This window comes from Phyllobates terribilis, unplaced genomic scaffold, assembly GCF_046119375.1.
Source record: "Phyllobates terribilis strain yellow unplaced genomic scaffold, ASM4611937v1 Scaffold_8__6_contigs__length_399053987, whole genome shotgun sequence".
Classification (NCBI taxonomy): domain Eukaryota; kingdom Metazoa; phylum Chordata; class Amphibia; order Anura; family Dendrobatidae; genus Phyllobates; species Phyllobates terribilis.
In genome coordinates this window covers 385868521-385885267 of record NW_027362768.1, presented here as the reverse complement: position 1 = coordinate 385885267, position 16747 = coordinate 385868521, and the positions used below count along the sequence as shown (strand labels likewise).

Genomic DNA, 16747 nt, shown 5'->3' with positions numbered 1-16747 from the left:
GTATAATACAGGATGTAACTCAGGATCAGTAATGTAATGTATGTACACAGTGACTCCACCAGCAGAATAGTGAGTGCAGCTCTGGAGTATAATACAGGATGTAACTCAGGATCAGTAATGTAATGTATGTACACAGTGACTGCACCAGCAGAATAGTGAGTGCAGCTCTGGAGTATAATACAGAATGTTACTCAGGATCAGTAATGTAATGTATGTACACAGTGACTGCACCAGCAGAATAGTGAGCGCAGCTCTGGAGTATAATACAGGATGTAACTCAGGATCAGTAATGTAATGTATGTACACAGTGACTCCACCAGCAGAATAGTGAGTGCAGCTCTGGAGTATAATACAGGATGTAACTCAGGATCAGTAATGTAATGTATGTACACAGTGACTGCACCAGCAGAATAGTGAGTGCAGCTCTGGAGTATAATACAGAATGTTACTCAGGATCAGTAATGTAATGTATGTACACAGTGACTGCACCAGCAGAATAGTGAGTGCAGCTCTGGAGTATAATGCAGGATGTAACTCAGGATCAGTAATGTAATGTATGTACACAGTGACTGCACCAGCAGAATAGTGAGTGCAGCTCTGGAGTATAATACAGGATGTAACTCAGGATCAGTAATGTAATGTATGTACACAGTGACTGCACCAGCAGAATAGTGAGTGCAGCTCTGGAGTATAATACAGGAGGTAACTCAGGATCAGTAATGTAATGTATGTACACAGTGACTGCACCAGCAGAATAGTGAGTGCAGCTCTGGAGTATAATACAGGAGGTAACTCAGGATCAGTAATGTAATGTATATACACAGTGACTGCACCAGCAGAATAGTGAGCGCAGCTCTGGGGTATAATACAGGATGTAACTCCGGATCAGTAATGTAATGTATGTAAACAGTGACTGCACCAGCAGAATAGTGAGTGCAGCTCTGGAGTATAATACAGGATGTAACTCAGGATCAGTACAGGATCAGTGTTGTAATGTATGGACACAGTGACTGTACCAGCAGAATAGTGATTGCAGCTCTGGAGTATAATACAGGATGTAACTCAGGAATCAGTAATGTAATGTATGTACAGAGTGACTGCACCAGCAGAATAGTGAGTGCAGCTCTGGAGTATAATACAGGATGTAACTCAGGATCAGTAATGTAATGTATGTACAGAGTGACTGCACCAGCAGAATAGTGAGTGCAGCTCTGGAGTATAATGCAGGATGTAACTCAGGATCAGTAATGTAATGTATGTACAGAGTGACTGCACCAGCAGAATAGTGAGTGCAGCTCTGGGGTATAATACAGGAGGTGACTCAGGATCAGTAATGTAATGTATGGACACAGTGACTGTACCAGCAGAATAGTGAGTGCAGCTCTGGAGTATAATACAGGATGTAACTCAGGAATCAGTAATGTAATGTATGTACACAGTGACTGCACCAGCAGAATAGTTAGTGCAGCTCTGGAGTATAATACAGGATGTAACTCAGGATCAGTAATGTAATGTATGTACACAGTGACTGCACCAGCAGAATAGTGAGTGCAGCTGTGGAGTATAATACAGGATGTAACTCAGGATCAGTAATGTAATGTATATACACAGTGACTGCACCAGCAGAATAGTGAGTGCAGCTCTGGAGTATAATACAGGATGTAACTCAGGATCAGTAATGTAATGTATGTACACAGTGACTACACCAGCAGAATAGTGAGTGCAGCTGTGGAGTATAATACAGGATGTAACTCAGGAATCCGTAATGTAATGTATGTACACAGTGACTGCACCAGCAGAATAGTGAGCGCAGCTCTGGATTGTAATACAGAATGTAACTCAGGATCAGTAATGTAATGTATGTACACAGTGACTGCACCAGCAGAATAGTGAGTGCAGCTCTGGAGTATAATACAGGATGTAACTCAGGATCAGTAATGTAATGTATGTACACAGTGCCTGCACCAGCAGAATAGTGAGTGCAGCTCTAGAGTATAATACAGGATGTAACTCAGGATCAGTAATGTAATGTATGTACACAGTGACTGCACCAGCAGAATAGTGAGTGCAGCTCTGGAGTATAATACAGGATGTAACTCAGGATCAGTAATATAATGTATGTACACAGTGACTGAACCAGCAGAATAGTGAGTGCAGCTCTGGAGTATAATACAGGATGTAACTCAGGATCAGTAGTGTAATGTATGTACACAGTGACTACACCAGCAGAATAGTGAGTGCAGCTGTGGAGTATAATACAGGATGTAACTCAGGATCAGTAATGTAATGTATGTACACAGTGACTGCACCAACAGAATAGTGAGTGCAGCTCTGGAGTATAATACAGGATGTAACTCAGGATCAGTAATATAATGTATGTACACAGTGACTACACCAGCAGAATAGTGAGTGCAGCTGTGGAGTATAATACAGGATGTAACTCAGGATCAGTAATGTAATGTATGTACACAGTGACTGCACCAGCAGAATAGTGAGTGCAGCTCTGGAGTATAATACAGGATGTAACTCAGGATCAGTAATGTAATGTATGTACACAGTGACTGCACCAGCAGAATAGTGAGTGCAGCTCTAGAGTATAATACAGGATGTAACTCAGGATCAGTAATGTAATGTATGTACACAGTGACTGCACCAGCAGAATAGTGAGTGCAGCTCTGGAGTATAATACAGTATGTAACTCAGGATCAGTAATGTAATGTATGTACACAGTGACTGCACCAGCAGAATAGTGAGTGCAGCTCTGGAGTATAATACAGTATGTAACTCAGGATCAGTAATGTAATGTATGTACACAGTGACTGCACCAGCAGAATAGTGAGTGCAGCTCTGGAGTATAATACAGTATGTAACTCAGGATCAGTAATGTAATGTATGTACACAGTGACTGCACCAGCAGAATAGTGAGTGCAGCTCTGGAGTATAATACAGTATGTAACTCAGGATCAGTAATGTAATGTATGTACACAGTGACTGCACCTGCAGAATAGTGAGCGCAGCTCTGGAGTATAATACAGGATGTAGCTCAGGATCAGTGATGTAATGTATGTACACCGTGACTGCACTTGCAGAATAGAGAGCGCAGCTCTGGAGTATAATACAGGATATAACTCAGGATCAGTGATGTAATGTATGTACACAGTGACTGCACCAGCAGAATAGTGAGTGCAGCTCTAGAGTATAATACAGGATGTAACTCAGGATCAGTAATGTAATGTATGTACACCGTGACTGCACTTGCAGAATAGTGAGCGCAGCTCTGGAGTATAATACAGGATATAACTCAGGATCAGTAATGTAATGTATGTACACAGTGACTGCACCAGCAGAATAGTGAGTGCAGCTCTAGAGTATAATACAGGATGTAACTCAGGATCAGTAATGTAATGTATGTACACAGTGACTGCACCAGCAGAATTGTGAGTGCAGCTCTGGAGTATAATACAGGATGTAACTCAGGATCAGTAATGTAATGTATGTACACAGTGACTGCACCAGCAGAATAGTGAGTGCAGCTCTGGAGTATAATACAGGATATAACTCAGGATCAGTAATGTAATGTATGTACACAGTGACTGCACCAGCAGAATAGTGAGCGCAGCTCTGGAGTATAATACAGGAGGTAACTCAGGATCAGTAATGTAATGTATGTACACAGTGACTGCACCAGCAGAATAGTGAGCGCAGCTCTGGAGTATAATGCAGGATGTAACTCAGGATCAGTAATGTAATGTATGTACACAGTGACTGCACCAGCAGAATAGTGAGTGCAGCTCTGGAGTATAATACAGTATGTAACTCAGGATCAGTAATGTAATGTATGTACACAGTGACTGCACCAGCAGAATAGTGAGTGCAGCTCTGGAGTATAATACAGTATGTATCTCAGGATCAGTAATGTAATGTATGTACACAGTGACTGCACCAGCAGACTAGTGAGTGCAGCTCTGGAGTATAATACAGGATGTAACTCAGGATGAGTAATATAATGTATGTACACAGTGACTGCACCAGCAGAATAGTGAGTGCAGCTCTGGAGTATAATACAGGATGTAACTCAGGATGAGTAATATAATGTATGTACACAGTGACTGCACCTGCAGAATAGTGATCGCAGCTCTGGAGTATAATACAGGATGTAACTCAGGATCAGTGATGTAATGTATGTACACCGTGACTGCACTTGCAGAATAGTGAGTGCAGCTCTGGAGTATAATACAGGGTGTAACTCAGGATCAGTAATGTATGTACACAGTGACTGCACCAGCAGAATAGTGAGTGCAGCTCTGGGGTATATGTAATGTATGTGGACAGTGACTGCACCAGCAGAATAGTGAGCGCAGCTCTGGGGTATATGTAATGTATGTGGACAGTGACTGTATGTGTGATCTGATTTGTAGATGTGATGTGGATCAGATTGCCTCTGTCATATATTTTTTAGTTTTTATGTGGTGACATAAGCCGGCGTTGCGTTCGTTGCGGGATCCTCCTGATCGGTGACTGTTTGCGCCTCGTTCCGGAGGGTAATTGCTCTTTCACTCGTGTTGGTAATTGCCGGAGATTCAGAAATTGAGTATTTTTAGAAGCAGAAAAAGTGAAGGGGAAAAAACCACGTCGGTAATGAGGACGGAGAATGTGGAGTCGAGTGTATCCAGACCTCACTGTGCGGGTAGATCTGCTACTCTCTGTTATCAGCCAGTCCTGGCTGGGGATCGACTGATTCTAGGACCGGTGGATATAATTTCTGAAGTGGGGAGAGTTTGCGAAACCTGAGCTTTAATTGTGAGACTTGAGGCTCCTCATCACATTAACCCCTTGTGTTTCTCTTAGGTCGGGAAGTTCTTCAGCGAGGTGGACCCCAACCTCATGTCTGCTCTGTACAACAGCTCGTTCTTCACCAAGAAGGAGTCCTACGATTACCAGTCACTGTGCGCCCCCAAAACCGAGAGCAACAAAGGCGCGGCCCCCAGAGGGATCTTTGTAGTGAGTGTTCCCAGTAATCGGAGGCCTCGTGAGCGTCGGACCCTCCCTGCGGCTGCTGAAAAGTAGCATCAGTAGTGTTCAGAATACCAGCAGCCAATATGACTGACCGGATTAATCAACTTACCAGTCGGCGCAGTAGATTGTAAGAAACCCCCAGACCCCGCATTCATGATCCGCAGGTTTCTGACTCTGTGTATCTGAATAATTAATTGTACGGGGTGTTCAATATAATAGCAGTGTGGGGGTCAATCATTCTGTGAGGAAACAGGTGTGAATCAGGGGGCCCTTATATAAGGGTGAAGCAGCACATGTTGGACATGCATTTCTCCTTGAAAGCCTGAGAAATATGGGTCGTTCCAGACCTTGTTCAGAAGAACAGCGTACTTTGATTAAAAAGTTGATTGGAGAAGGTAAAACTTATAAAGAAGTGCAGACAATGATCGGCTGTTCAGCTAAAATGATCTCCGATTCTTTATAATGGAAAGCAAAACCAGAGAGACGTGGAAGAAAACGGAAGACTACCATCCGAATGGATGGAAGAATAGCCAGAATGGCAAAGGCTCAGCCACTGATCAGCTCCAGGATGATCACAGACAGTATCCCGTTACCTGTGAGGACTGTGACAGTTAGAAGACACCTGTGTGAAGCTAATCTCTGAGCAAGAAGTCCCCGCAAAGTCCCACTGTTAAAAAAAAGACATGTACTGAAGCGGATACAATCTGCCAAAGAACACATCAACTGGCCTAAAGAGAAATGGAGAAACATTTCATGGACTGATGAAAGTAAAATCGTTGTTTTCGGGTCCAAGGGCCGCAGACAGTTCATCAGACGACCCCCAAACTCTGCATTCAGCCACAGTACACCCTGCAGACAGTGAAGCATGGTGGAAGCATCATGATATGGGCATGTTTCTTTTACTATGGTGCTGGGCCTATTTACCGCATACCAGGGATCATGGACCAGTTTGCATATATTAAAATACTTGTACTTGAAGAGGTCATGTGTTGCCTTACGCTGAAGAGGATATGCCCTTGAAATGGGTGTTTCACCAAGACATTGACCCTAAACACACCAGTAAACGAGTTCCAGTCCAACAAAATTGAGGTTATGGAGTGGCCAGTCCAATCCCCGGACCTTAATCCGATAGGACACTTGTGGGGTGACATCAAAAATGCTGTTTCTGAGGCAAAACCAACAAATGCCAAAAAATTGTGGGATGTAGTGAAAGCATCCTGGGCTGGAATAACAGGTGACGGGGACCAGAAGTTATTTTACTCTATGCAACATAGATGTGAAGCAGTTCTAAAAAACTGTGATATACAACTAAATAATAGCTTAGTGATTCACAGGAATGCGAAATCCACAAAAAAAAGAGAGAAGAGGACATATTGTGAGATTGTAAAGACAAATGCGGACACTGCTGTATTGTAGAACAGAACAATGGTCATTTTTTGTTATTTTCTTAAAATTCTATACATTTCTCCATGTTTTGAATAAAACTAGTATAAAGATTTTGTGATAACTCGTGTATTTGAACACACTGCTATTATTGTGAACACTGCTGTATCACTCTATTCTCTAGTCACAGCCAGAGCTGCATTCAGACTTCTGATTTAGCTGTGTCAGCACTCAAGCAGCAGTGATTGGACAGCACATAGCAGGGAGAAGGATGGGCTGCATTTCTGAGGGTGCAGCTCTGGGTGTGACTAGAGTATAAGATAAATGTATCTGACTTTGGTGTCTCCTTCTGCAGCCGACCATCGCTGATCTGCTGAACCTGGCCTGGTTGTCATCCGCTGCTGCCTGGTGAGTGTACGGCTCCCTATTTCCCAGTGTCCTCGGTCCCCGCTTATAATCTCCGGCTTATAATGGTCTCTCTGCAGGTCACTGCTGCAGCATCTGTTCGTCAGTCTGATGTACACCAGCTGGATGCATGCGGGTAAGAGCCGGGGGGCTGCGCTAGTCGCTGACCGTGGCGGTGGGATTACTGCGGGGACGTGGCGAGTGCCCGTGTCATCACCTCCTGGGCCTCTTTATCCCCTTTTCCACATTTTACGATAAAATAAAATTGGAAACCGTCAGTAAGCTGCTGCTGCTGTTGGCGGATCCTGTGATGGATGTGTGTGCATTGTCAGTGTGACTTTTGTAAATGTCCAATTACAGATGAAGAGTTAAATAGTCCCATTACCATTTACAGGCCTAACACCTACTTACTGACTGTTTCCAACATGCAGAATATAGTGTAGAAAGTGACATCAGCAGGAAAGGTGCAGCAGGTTGTTACAGGCGTCTCATCGTAGCGCGGTGGGTGGCGCCATGTTGCTGCCCGGTGACCCCCCTGCACCCACTTGCCCCGTTTGTCCCCACAGATGACATCATGGCGGAGAACCTGGAGCCGCGGGAGGCGAGCTGCATCATGAAGCAGACGCAGTATTACTTCAGCAGCGTCAATGCCACGTACACAGCAGTCATCGACTGCGGACCCTGCTCCCGGTCAGTCGGGTCCAGGGGGGCCGAGGGGGAGGGCTGAGCAGGGCTTTTAAGGGTTAATTAACCCCACGTGCCTTTACCTTTTTTCCTCTGTCAGATACTTCCATGCCCAGAGACTCGCAAACACAAACCTGCTCTTCGTGGTGGCGGAGACGATGCTCTGCAGCCAGTGCGACTCCATGAAGCTGGACCAGGTGGAGACGCGCTGTATCCTTCCGGCAGGGTGATACGGGGCGCATACAGTGGGGGTCCGCCATAGCATCTAGGGCCAACCCCATCCAAAGCCACGGACTCACAGCTGAGGGCTCGTTACAGTGTATCAGTGCAGGCAGTGCTGTGACCCTCTGCTGACACGGCATCGCTATTCACTGACAGCAAGCGGAGGTCTAATGCGATAAGGAATCAGAACGAGTCTGCAGCGTTACGTCATCAGTTTCCATTTTGCTTGTTTTTCTCCATTAACTTCTGGTCACAGCTGAGGGTCCGGAGCAGTGTGAGCTGGTGCAGATGCCTCGATATCGAAAAGGTCCTCACGTCTGCTTCGACTACAACACAATGGTACCGGTCTGTCTACTATACATATCACACATGTAGCAGAGCTGGGGTGTCGGACCTGCAGGCCTATGTAACACCACAGAGAATGCAGAAGATATACAGTGGATACGAGAAGTATTCAGACCCCTTTACATTTTTCACTCTTTGTTTCATTGCAGCCATTTGGTAAATTCTAAAAAGTTCATTTTTATCTCATTAAAGTCCACTCTGCACCCCATCTGGACTGAAAAAAAACAGAAATGTAGACATTTTTGCAAATTTATTAAAAAAGAAAAACTGAAATATCACATGGTCATAAGTATTCAGCCCCTTTGCTCAGTATTGAGTAGAAGCACCTTTTGAGCTAGTGCAGCCATGAGTCTTCTTGGGAATGATGCAACAAGTTCTTCACCCCTGGATTTGGGGATCCTCGGCCATTCTTCCTTGCAGATCCTCTCCAGTTCCGTCAGGTTGGATGGTGAACGTTGGTGGACGGCCATTTTCAGGTCTCTCCAGAGATGCTCAATTGGGTTTAGGTCAGGGCTCTGGCTGGGCCAGTCAAGAATGGTCACAGAGTTGTTCTGAAGCCACTCCTTTGTTGTTTTAGCTGTGTGCTTAGGGTCATTGTCTTGTTGGAAGGTGAACCTTCGGCCAAGTCTGAGGTCCAGAGCACTCTGGAAGAGGTTTTCATCCAGGATATCTCTGTACTTGGCCGCATTCATGTTTCCTTCAATTGCAACCAGTCGTCCTGTCCCTGCAGCTGAGAAACACCCCCATAGCATGATGCTGCCTCCACCATGTTTCACTGTTGGGATTGTATTGGGCAGGTGATGAGCAGTGCCTGTTTTTCTCCACACATACCGCTTAGAATTATCACCAAAAAGTTCTATCTTCGTCTCATCAGACCAGAGAATCTTATTTCTCATAGTCTGGGAGTCCTTCATGTGTTTTTGAGCAAACTCTATGCGGGCTTTCATATGTCTTGCACTGAGGAGAGGCTTCCGTTGGGCCACTCTGCCATAAAGGCCTGACTGGTGGAAGGCTGCAGTGATAGTTGACTTTGTGGACCTTTCTCCCATCTCCCTACTGCATCTCTGGAGCTCAGCCACAGTGATCTTGGGCTTCTTCTTTACCTCTCTCACCAAGACTCTTCTCCCACGATTGATCAGTTTGGCTTGACGGCCAGGTCTAGGAAGACTTCTGGTGGTCCCAAACTTCTTCCATTTAAGGATTATGGAGGCCACTGAGCTCTTAGGAACCTTGAGTACTGCAGAAATTCTTTTGTTAACCTTGGCCAGATCTGTGCCTTGTCACAATTCAGTCTCTGAGCTCCTTGGGCAGTTCCTTTGAGCTCATGATTCTCATTTGGTCTGACATGCACTGTGAGCTGTGAGGTCTTATATAGACAGGTGTGCGCCTTTCCAAATCAAGTCCTATCAGTTTAATTAAACACAGCTGGACTCCAAAGAAGGAGTAGAACCATCTCAAGGAGGATCACAAGGAAATGGACAGCATGTGACTTAAATATGAGTGTCTGAGCAAAGGGTCTGAATACTTATGACCATGTGACATTTCAGTTTTTCTTTTTTAATAAATTTGCAAAAATTTCTACATTTCTGTTTTCTTCAGTGAAGATGGGGTGCAGAGTGGACTTTACTGAGAAAAAAATGTACTTTATAGAATTTACCAAATGGCTGCAATGAAACAAAGAGTGAAAAATGTCAAGGGGTCTGAATACTTTCCGCACCCACTGTATCCTGCAGTCCTATGTAACATCACAAATAGCATAACTGTAAAGCAGTATCTATCCTGCAGTCCCATGTAACACCATGGATAACATAGTGACTAGTGTTGATTAAGTATGTATCATTAACCCTTTCCGGCGAGCACTTTGGCGTGCTCGGCGTTTCATTCACTGTCACCGCGCCTGCAAGTGTCACGGCTGTTAGACAACTGTAACACATGCAGAGATTGCCTGTCCCCTGCTGTCCCCTACTATCTTATCAGACAGGCAATCTCTGCATGTGTTACAGTTGTCTAACAGCCGTGACACTTGCAGGCGCGGTGACAGTGAATGAAACGCCGAGCACGCCAAGGTGCTCGCCGGAAAGGGTTAATGATACATACTCAATCAACACTAATAGTGACAACTATGAGTACAGAAAATGTAGTAGATGTCACCTGCAGTCCTATGTAACTCCACCGATAACAGTGATAACTCCCCGAGTACAGATAATGTATTAGATGTCACCTGCAGTCCTATGTAACACCACAGATAACACAGTGATAACTCTCAGTACAGATAATGTAGTAGATGTCACCTGCAGTCCTATGTAACACCACAGATAACACAGTGATAACTCTCTGAGTACAGAAAATGTAGTAGATGTCACCTGCAGTCCTATGTAACTCCACCGATAACAGTGATTACTCTCTGAGTACAGATAATGTAGTACATGTCACCTGCAGTCCTATGTAACTCCACCGATAACAGTGATAACTCCCCGAGTACAGATAATGTATTAGATGTCACCTGCAGTCCTATGTAACACCACAGATAACACAGTGATAACTCTCAGTACAGATAATGTAGTAGATGTCACCTGCAGTCCTATGTAACACCACAGATAACACAGTGATAACTCTCTGAGTACAGATAATGCAGTACATGTCACCTGCAGTCCTATGTAACTCCACCGATAACAGTGATAACTCCCCGAGTACAGATAATGTATTAGATGTCACCTGCAGTCCTATGTAACACCACAGATAACACAGTGATAACTCTCAGTACAGATAATATAGTAGATGTCACCTGCAGTCCTATGTAACACCACAGATAACACAGTGATAACTCTCTGAGTACAGAAAATGTAGTAGATGTCACCTGCAGTCCTATGTAACTCCACCGATAACAGTGATTACTCTCTGAGTACAGATAATGTAGTACATGTCACCTGCAGTCCTATGTAACTCCACCGATAACAGTGATAACTCCCCGAGTACAGATAATGTATTAGATGTCACCTGCAGTCCTATGTAACACCACAGATAACACAGTGATAACTCTCAGTACAGATAATGTAGTAGATGTCACCTGCAGTCCTATGTAACACCACAGATAACACAGTGATAACTCTCTGAGTACAGATAATGCAGTACATGTCACCTGCAGTCCTATGTAACTCCACCGATAACAGTGATAACTCCCCGAGTACAGATAATGTATTAGATGTCACCTGCAGTCCTATGTAACACCACAGATAACACAGTGATAACTCTCAGTACAGATAATGTAGTAGATGTCACCTGCAGTCCTATGTAACACCATAGATAACACAGTGATAACTCTCTGAGTACAGAAAATGTAGTAGATGTCACCTGCAGTCCTATGTAACTCCACCGATAACTGTGATTACTCTCTGAGTACAGATAATGTAGTAGATGTCATCTGCAGTCCTATGTAACACCGCAGATAACACAGTGATAACTCTCTGAGTACAGATAATGTAGTAGATGTCACCTGCAGTCCTATGTAACACCACAGATAACACAGTGATTGCTCTCTGAGTACAGATAATGTAGTAGATGTCACCTGCAGTCCTATGTAACACCACAGATAACACAGTGATTGCTCTCTGAGTACAGATAATGTAGTAGATGTCACCTGCAGTCCTATGTAACACCACAGATAACCCAGTGATAACTCTCTGAGTGCAGATAATGTAGTAGATGTCACCTGCAGTCCTATGTAACACCACAGATAACACAGTGATAACTCTCTGAGTATAGATAATGTAGTAGATGTCACCTGCAGTCCTATGTAACACCACAGATAACACAGTGATTACTCTCTGAGTGCAGATAATGTAGTAGATGTCACCTGCAGTCCTATGTAACACCACAGATAACACAGTGATTACTCTCTGAGTACAGATAATGTAGTAGATGTCACCTGCAGTCCTATGTAACACCACAGATAACACAGTGATTGCTCTCTGAGTACAGATAATGTAGTAGATGTCACCTGCAGTCCTATGTAACACCACAGATAACACAGTGATAGCTCTCTGAGTACAGATAATGTAGTAGATGTCACCTGCAGTCCTATGTAACACCACAGATAACACGGTGATTACTCTCTGAGTACAGATAATGTAGTAGATGCCACCTGCAGTCCTATGTAACACCACAGATAACACAGTGATTGCTCTCTGAGTACAGATAATGTAGTAGATGTCACTGCAGTCCTATGTAACACCACAGATAACACAGTGATAACTCCCTGAGTACAGATAATGTAGTACAGTAGATGTCACCTGCAGTCCTATGTAACAGCACAGATAACACAGTGATAACTCTCTGAGTACAGATAATGTAGATGTCACCTGCAGTCCTATGTAACACCACAGATAACACAGTGATAACTCTCTGAGTACAGATAATGTAGTAGATGTCACCTGCAGTCCTATGTAACACCACAGATAACACAGTGATTGCTCTCTGAGTACAGATAATGTAGTAGATGTCACCTGCAGTCCTATGTAACACCACAGATAACACAGTGATAGCTCTCTGAGTACAGATAATCTAGTAGATGTCACCTGCAGTCCTATGTAACACCACAGATAACACGGTGATTACTCTCTGAGTACAGATAATGTAGTAGATGCCACCTGCAGTCCTATGTAACACCACAGATAACACAGTGATTGCTCTCTGAGTACAGATAATGTAGTAGATGTCACTGCAGTCCTATGTAACACCACAGATAACACAGTGATAACTCCCTGAGTACAGATAATGTAGTACAGTAGATGTCACCTGCAGTCCTATGTAACAGCACAGATAACACAGTGATAACTCTCTGAGTACAGATAATGTAGATGTCACCTGCAGTCCTATGTAACACCACAGATAACACAGTGATAACTCTCTGAGTGCAGATAATGTAGTAGATGTCACCTGCAGTCCTATGTAACACCACAGATAACACAGTGATAACTCTCTGAGTATAGATAATGTAGTAGATGTCACCTGCAGTCCTATGTAACACCACAGATAACACAGTGATTACTCTCTGAGTGCAGATAATGTAGTAGATGTCACCTGCAGTCCTATGTAACACCACAGATAACACAGTGATTACTCTCTGAGTACAGATAATGTAGTAGATGTCACCTGCAGTCCTATGTAACACCACAGATAACACAGTGATTGCTCTCTGAGTACAGATAATGTAGTAGATGTCACCTGCAGTCCTATGTAACACCACAGATAACACAGTGATAGCTCTCTGAGTACAGATAATGTAGTAGATGTCACCTGCAGTCCTATGTAACACCACAGATAACACGGTGATTACTCTCTGAGTACAGATAATGTAGTAGATGCCACCTGCAGTCCTATGTAACACCACAGATAACACAGTGATTGCTCTCTGAGTACAGATAATGTAGTAGATGTCACTGCAGTCCTATGTAACACCACAGATAACACAGTGATAACTCCCTGAGTACAGATAATGTAGTACAGTAGATGTCACCTGCAGTCCTATGTAACACCACCGATAACTCTGAGATGATACACTATGTGTAGCCTGCAGTCCCATGTAATTGCCGCCTCCGCTTCTGTCTTGCAGGAGGACACCTCGGACTGTGGTCGGGGCTCCATGTTTCGGCCGTCGTGGCTCCTGCTGTTGTGTCTTCAGCTCCTGCTCCTGCTGGGGGGCTGCACCTCGTCCTCCGTGGGCCGGGGCCTCTAGGTCGGCTCCGCTTCCTCCCTCCTTCCTGAGGCCACTTCTTGTTCAGTGACGTGGTTACCATGACAAACAGGCGAGCGCTTCTTGCGCGTTGGCTGTTACCACGACAACCACCACTTGATTTGGATGATTTTACGGCGACAACAAGGAGACTTTTTAGTGTTATCAGGAGTTACCATGGCAACCAGGAAAGCAAACCATCATGGCGGAGTAGCAGCGCCTACCCTGCGAGCGGGCAGAGCCATGGCAGCTCCCAGAATTCCCTGTTTCCTGTTCGTCTGTCTCCATGGTTCCTGTCTGTTCACCTGAATTTCTGCTTTATAAGTTGTGGGGGCCACAGGGTCAGGGGCCCTCAACGTCCTCATCCATTTCTACAGCTGCTATATGAGCCGGAGCTCGTAGCGATGATGTCATATCTTCCCAGGCCGATGATGTCATATCTACTCCTAGTAGTGATGTTATAGCTTCCCATTGTGACCATATACTCAGGGTGATGATGTCATTGCTGTCCTTGGTGATGTCATGTACCCATTATGATGTCATTTCTATCAGGGTGACAGTCATATCCACCCATGGCGGTGACACCCATGGTGGTCTCGTCACTGCTGTCCCTGGGGATGTCGTCACTGCTGTCCCTGGGGATGTCGTCACTGCTGTCCCTTGTGATGTCGTCACTGCTGTCTCTGGTGATGATGTCACTGCTGTCTCTGGTGATGATGTCGTCACTGCTGTTAGTTGTCATCTTGTCACGGCTTTCCATATCATTTTCATATATAAAAGAGTTGGAGTTTTGCTCACATCGGGGAGGGGATCAGGGCAAAAGTCATTTAGCAAAAAGTGATCCATGACCCCTGAACTCCAGGTCCCGGACGCCCCTTTTCCCCTTTACTCCAGGTCCCGGCCACCCCTTTGCCCCCAGTCTCCAGGCCCCAGCCGCCTCTTTGTATCTGTACTCCAGGCCCCGGCCGCACCTTTTCCCCTGTACTCCAGGACCCGGCCGCCTCTTTGCTCCTGTACTCAAGGCTCCGGCCGCCCCTTTGCCCCCAGTCTCCAGGCCCCAGCAGCCCCTTTGCTCCTGTACTCCAGGCTCCGGCGGCCCCTTTGCTTCTGTACTCCAGGCCGGTGCCGTCCCTTTGCTTCTGTACCCCTGGCCCCGGCCGCCCCTTTGCTCCTGTACTCAAGGCTCCGGCCGCCCCTTTGCTCCTGTACTCCAGGCTCCGGCGGCCCCTTTGACCCCGGACTCCAGGCCCCAGCCGCCCCTTTGCTCCTGTACTCCAGGCTCCGGCCTCCTCTTTGCCCCCAGTCTCCAGGCTCCGGCCGCCCCTTTGCCCCCAGTCTCCAAGCTCCGGCCTCCCCTTTGCCCCCAGTCTCCAGGCTCCGGCCGCCCCTTTGCTCCTGTACTCAAGGCTCCGGCCGCCGCTTTGCCCCCGGTCTCCAGGCCCCGGCCGCCCCTTTGCCCCCTGTCTCCAGGCCCCGGCCGCCCCTTTGCTCCTGTACTCAAGGCTCCGGCCGCCCCTTTGCCCCCGGTCTCCAGGCCCCGGCCGCCCCTTTGCTCCTGTACTCCAGGCTCCGGCCGCCCCTTTGCCCCCAGTCTCCAGGCTCCGGCCGCCCCTTTGCTCCTGTACTCCAGGCTCCGGCCTCCCCTTTGCCCCCAGTCTCCAGGCCCAGCCACCCCTTTGCTCCTGTACTCAAGGCTCCGGCCGCCGCTTTGCCCCCGGTCTCCAGGCCCCGGCCGCCCCTTTGCCCCCTGTCTCCAGGCCCCGGCCGCCCCTTTGCTCCTGTACTCAAGGCTCCGGCCGCCCCTTTGCCCCCTGTCTCCAGGCCTCGGCCGCCCCTTTGCTCCTGTACTCCAGGCTCCGGCCGCCCCTTTGCCCCCGGTCTCCAGGCCCCGGCCGCCCCTTTGCTCCTGTACTCCAGGCTCCGGCCGCCCCTTTGCCCCCGGTCTCCAGGCCCCGGCCGCCCCTTTGCTCCTGTACTCCAGGCCCCGGCCGCCCCTTTGCTCCTGTACTCCAGGCTCCGGCCGCCCCTTTGCCCCCGGTCTCCAGGCTCCGGCCGCCCCTTTGACCCTGGTCTCCAGGCTCCGGCCGCCCCTTTGCTCCTGTACTCCAGGCTCCGGCCGCCCCTTTGCCCCCGGTCTCCAGGCTCCGGCCGCCCCTTTGACCCTGGTCTCCAGGCCCCGGCCGCCCCTTTGCTCCTGTACTCCAAGCTCCGGCCGCCCCTTTGCCCCCGGTCTCCAGGCTCCGGCCGCCCCTTTGACCCTGGTCTCCAGGCTCCGGCCGCCCCTTTGCTCCTGTACTCCAGGCTCCGGCCGCCCCTTTGCTCCTGTACTCCAGGCTCCGGCCGCCCCTTTGCTCCGGTACTCCAGGCTCCGGCCGCCCCTTTGCTCCTGTACTCCAGGCTCCGGCCGCCCCTTTGCTCCTGTACTCCAGGCTCCGGCCGCCCCTTTGCTCCAGTACTCCAGTCTCCGGCCGCCCCTTTGCTCCTGTACTCAAGGCTCCGGCCGCCCCTTTGCTCCGGTACTCCAGGCTCCGGCCGCCCCTTTGCTCCGGTACTCCAGTCTCCGGCCGCCCCTTTGCTCCTGTACTCCAGGCTCCGGCCGCCCCTTTGTCCCCGGTCTCCAGGCCCCGGCCGCCCCTTTGCTCCTGTACTCCAGGCTCCGGCGGCCCCTTTGACCCCGGTCTCCAGGCTCCGGCCGCCCCTTTCAGTAGTGCAGAGCATTTTGCCGTCTCCTTCCAGCAGGATCTTACCGTTCTGCAGGTTATTAAGTGCCAAAGCTGCGTTTTCCTCCTTCACCCTCTCGTCCTGTGGCCACCGATCTCTGCCCCTGCAGTCGAACTACTCTCCCCATCGTATCCACTTGCACCAAAGAGTCCGGTTAGTTGCTGTCGCCCGTCAGCTCCACGACACATTAGTGCGAGACAGAAGGTGAAGCCCAGGGTCACACTCCTCACGGGTCACCAT

The 16747-nt window shown here is 47.6% G+C and overlaps 1 protein-coding gene across 2 annotated transcripts in view; it reads left to right on the top strand.

The window, feature by feature from the left end:
• Positions 1-14730, top strand: part of CACNA2D2 (calcium voltage-gated channel auxiliary subunit alpha2delta 2) — a 259816-nt gene extending 245086 nt beyond the window's left edge. For both annotated transcript variants that reach the window (XM_073645132.1, XM_073645131.1), the window contains 7 exons: positions 4849-5001; positions 6755-6807; positions 6885-6940; positions 7371-7494; positions 7589-7698; positions 7967-8049; positions 13667-14730. In XM_073645132.1, coding sequence (XP_073501233.1) covers positions 4849-5001; positions 6755-6807; positions 6885-6940; positions 7371-7494; positions 7589-7698; positions 7967-8049; positions 13667-13789 — 702 coding nt within the window. In that variant the 3' untranslated portion in view covers positions 13790-14730. The remainder of the gene's footprint in view (positions 1-4848; positions 5002-6754; positions 6808-6884; positions 6941-7370; positions 7495-7588; positions 7699-7966; positions 8050-13666) is intronic.
• The last annotated feature ends 2017 nt before the right edge of the window (positions 14731-16747 follow it).